This window comes from Pteropus vampyrus, unplaced genomic scaffold (assembly GCF_000151845.1).
Source record: "Pteropus vampyrus isolate Shadow unplaced genomic scaffold, Pvam_2.0 Scaffold48, whole genome shotgun sequence".
NCBI classification, from domain to species: domain Eukaryota; kingdom Metazoa; phylum Chordata; class Mammalia; order Chiroptera; family Pteropodidae; genus Pteropus; species Pteropus vampyrus.
In genome coordinates, this window is record NW_011888829.1 from 344073 (window position 1) to 348595 (window position 4523).

General features: G+C 43.0%; 1 protein-coding gene across 1 annotated transcript in view; it reads left to right on the top strand.

The window, feature by feature from the left end:
* Positions 1 to 522: 522 nt before the first annotated feature.
* Positions 523 to 4523, top strand: part of KIAA1147 (KIAA1147 ortholog) — a 27366-nt gene continuing 23365 nt past the window's right edge. The window contains exons 1-2 of the mRNA XM_011359552.2: positions 523 to 664; positions 1639 to 1797. Coding sequence (XP_011357854.2) covers positions 570 to 664; positions 1639 to 1797 — 254 coding nt within the window. The 5' untranslated portion in view covers positions 523 to 569. The remainder of the gene's footprint in view (positions 665 to 1638; positions 1798 to 4523) is intronic.

A 4523-nucleotide genomic window follows, 5' to 3' on the forward strand; every position in this document is an offset into this window, starting at 1 on the left:
ATGCGTGAAAATAGGGAATGTTCTACTGTGTTCTCTCTAGCCTCTAGGCAACACTGCTGTTGTGCAATTCTCTGATTCCCTCAGTCTGATAGATGCTTGTCTGTCTCTGCTACGTTCTGAAGTCCCACGTCATAGCATTGACCCCCCCCAGAACTGTAGCCACTGGTCTCCTTGTCTGTCTCTTTGTTTACCTCTGGACTCTAATCTGTCTGCCGTCAAAGACTCTTTCTTATTTGACTTTGTAGCTTCAACATCTAGCCTAGTAGAAACTCAGTAATTAATGATGAATGAACGAGCCCCCCCGAATTCCGGAAGTGAAGAACTGATGGCTGAACCTTGGAGAGGGGCCTCGTCTGGGGAGAGAGGAGAAAGAGTGGGGCCCTTTGGAGTAACCCAGGAACTCAGTCAGCACGTGGGTGATGGATGAGGTGTGCACTCAAGCACCCTGGTGTTTGAGTCAGTAGTATGTTTCTGGAGAAGCCACGTGTGCTGAGCCCTGCACTAATAAGCCCTCTTCTTTGAATGATGTTGTTTCTTTTAACTTGTGGCCTCCCTTCCCCACAGGAAACATGGTAGAATGGTGTTTACCTCAAGATATCGATCTCGAAGGCGTTGAGTTCAAGTCTATGGCCAGTGGGTCCCATAAAATCCAGTCCGATTTCATGTAAGTACTTGTGAATATATGTCTTCTCTGTACCATTTTCTCTCCACCCTATGCTTTCCCCAGGGCATAAGCACTCGTATCAGGGGTTCTTCAGGGTGTGTGTGTAAACGCCTTGAAGATATATGCATAGTTTTGTGTATATCAACTTTCCAGCAAGAAGGTCCCTAGCTCTCATTAGGTTCTCAATGGGTTTTCTGACTCAAAAAGGTTAAGAATTCTACCATAGAGGGTTCTTTCCCTTCCTAAGATATTATTGGACCTCACTAGATGTTTGGCTTTAAAGAAAGAATAGAGTCTTGGTTGAGTTTTGGTTAACTCGAGACACTTATGTGCGAAAACTTGAAATCCCAGCTTTACATAAGGCCAGTTTATAGCCCTGTGTCATTAAGATTCTTGCGAGGGGGCAAATGGAAAGAACGGAGGATAATGAAGTAGCTTTAATCTTCTCACTGGGCTGAAACCATGACTGATAGCAGTCTGAGAAAGAGGAAGGAAATGGACCGATAGGTCTGGTCATATGCGCTATTAAAAACATTAGAGACGCAGGAAGTGGGGTAAGAATCAACATGGTTTATGCTAATAAAACAGTTCACCGGTTCTAGACAGGCCTGAGGATGAACCTTTGTTCTAGTCCTCCCGTCAAGGCCTTAGCAGGACAGGAGGAGGGATGTATTCACAGCCACGGGCAACCGAGCAGCAGGCTTGCCGGAGATGGAGTCCAGGCTCCAGCCGGATGACCCTGGGCGAGTTCCATGATTTCTTTGAGCCTTGGTTGTCTCATTTGTGAGGCTGAGCAGCTTAGCTGATTGTTCTCCTAAGATTCTAAAGAAGTGGTTCTTTAGGCCGAGCTTTCTCACGTAGACCCCGGATGGTTACTTGTCTTCTTGGAGATTGCAACTCCAAGGAAAAGGCAAAAGCAAAACGAAACGACTCGCTCCGATTCCGAGCCCCATTGCGTGTCTGGCCCGTTGCAGCTACTTCCGGAAGGGGCCCTTCTTCGGCCTGGCCTGCTTCGCCAACATGCCGGTGGAGAGCGAGCTGGAGCGCGGCGCCCGCATGAAGTCGGTGGGCGTCCTCTCTCCGTCCTACACCCTGCTTTACCGGTACATGCACTTCCTGGAGAACCAAGTTCGGTACGTGGCCTGCGTACTGGTGCGGGTGGCGGCGGGCAGCGGGGACCTGCCGGCCGGTGCGTTTTTGACAAGCCGTGGGAAAGAAAGGGTGGGTGCCAAACGAACAGATGCCCTTCCAAGAACGGCCGTGGCCATGTGTCCTCTGCCCCAGGTGGCGGGCAGTCTTCTCGTCTCCACCAGCGTCCTGCATGATAATTCTTCACACTACTGTGAAAGCTGGGGTAGATTGTGCTTTCAGTTTGCATTAATACTGTCATCAGTCTGGTTTAAATAATTCGTTGTCGCGTACATGGTTTTTGTTACTTTAAGCCATGACAGTTGCCTCCCTGCCCCTGGTAGGCAAACAGACTCAATTTTTTTTGAAGCCTAATAATCGTTTCTTATTTAGGGTAATTTTTATTATTTGGGGGTAATAGGAAGGGAATTTTTATCAGAATCAGCAAAACATTCTTTTTCATTATGCAAGTAATGTGATTTCATTTCAGATGGTGAAGGAGAAATCTATCCCTAACCCTTAAGCCACTGTTAAAATTTTAGCACATTTGCCTCTTTTCTGGTATGTATGTGTATGTGTACTTTAAAAAATATATGCAGAGTATCACCTGCACTTTTTAAATTATAATTTTGATTTTTTTTATATAACATCTCGATAATTACCTTTGAAAGAACATGAAATTTATCGTTCGTAGGAAAAAACATGTTTATTGTTTTAAAATTTACAGACGAGTACCAACGAATTTAAAAACATGTTTAGTATTTTAAAATTTACATACAAGTACCAACGAATTTTTTAAATCCTCCCAAATCTTAATACTCAGAAAGAGATCCATTGTCAATAATCAATGAATGCCATTCTAAAACAAATAATTTGACAAAAACAGGATTACTATTTTATGAAGATTTAATTTTATTAAATAGCAGCCTGTTTCAATGAAGAACATTTAATTTTACTTGTGTATATCAGGAAGAGAGTAAACGAAACTGAAGAAATTGTCAGACTTGAAGGGGATTTTTTTTTTTTCCACAGTAAGATATTATTTCTTGAACTATTCCTCCAACAGTAAGAAAAATGATGAAAAATATGATATGGTGTCATTCTGATTTTTACCGAGAAGTAACACATATGCAGTAAGATGCACAAACCTTTGTAGAGGTGTCGCTGGTGTTTTTGAAATGCGTTTCAGCTGCTGACAGCCTATCATACTTCTCTTTTCTGTTTCACATCTCAACTTTTATGTATTGCAAGATCTATTACATATAGTTCTGTAATCATAATTCCTGCAATTAAGTCTTAGTTATATATTTACAGCCACTTCCGGGACTCAGCGTGGCTTGCTCCACTCCTGAGTTCTTGACATGATTTTTTTCTTGGTTGGTTGGATTTTGTCATCAAGCACTTTTTTTTTTTTCCACGAAAGAGTCAACCCTATTGGTCCGTTACCTTTATTCTTGGCAGGTTATAAGATTCTTGAGTATTTCTTTCTACTTGTCAGGATGCTGCGGATATTACTGTCCTGTCTTCTGATATTAGTTGTTTGGGAGAAGGTGTTTCTGTCTAGATATCTATAGATTCTATCTTTATCTGTGATGTCTCTGAAAAATTTTTTGGCAGGGATAGTTGGTCTCCTTTGATCTATAGCTGTGTCTTTTATTTTAGGAACCTTTCCTTCTCTAATAAAAATTTCAACTTTTCCATTCCATTTTTTTTCCTTCAGGAGTAACCAGCTTTGTATATGTTTTCTCCACATTTATCATTTTGATGATTACCATAGTTCTATAATGCTAGAGCTGTCCCATAAGCTTACTTGATTATTCCCTGTGGTTGAGCATTTAGCATGTTTCTAAATCTTTTTCATTCCTCCTCTACCTTTTGGAGCTCTGGTGAACACCTTCATGCATATATCTTTTTTTTTCGGTATTTGAAAAATTTCCTCAATTTTGCATCTCAGAAGTAATATCATGGAGGGAAAAATAACATTTTTATTGGGATCCTGATACTTTTTAAAGTGATTATTTATTTTGAAAATAACTTCTCAAAAGCCAGAAATTATAAGGAGATATATATTAGCATCCTGGCTAACTGGTGATAACAGACACTAAGATACAGTGGCTCAGAGAAGACAGAAGATTCTTCCTCTATCATGGAACAGTCTAGAAGGAGGCAGGTAGACAGGATGGCCAGCCCGCTGTTCCGTACAGTTGTTCAGGGACCACACCGCTCCCCTCTCGGTATCCCACCGAGTCCCGAGAGTGTTTTTCTGTATTCTGTGGTGTCCAAAGCTGCCCACCGCTGTGCCTGCATACTGGCCCCCAGGGAGGAGGGACAGACCTGGGACTTGTCCACGTCACTTCTCACACCCCACTGTCATGCTCTCAGTCACAAAGGCACCCCTCACAGCACAGGAGACTGGAAAAGGCAGTCTCTAGGTGGGCAACCTGGTGACCAGTTAAAGCTCTGGGGCTTCTATGTGCCGTTCCCACCATGCAGGGCGGACATCTTTCCCAGCCCAAGAGAGACGTCGGAGAGGCTCATTCAGCAAATGCCTCCTGCTGAAACCCAGGGCTTCTGTGGGACGTGAGGCAGTCAGTCCTTTCCATTAGATGAGGACATGCTTCTCCTTATCCTGAAAACCTATAAAGGCATAGACAAGTCCATCTATTCTCTCTGCCTCTCAAATGCAATGGAGATGGTTGAGCCACAACATAAACTCCTGTTTGGAAAAGGG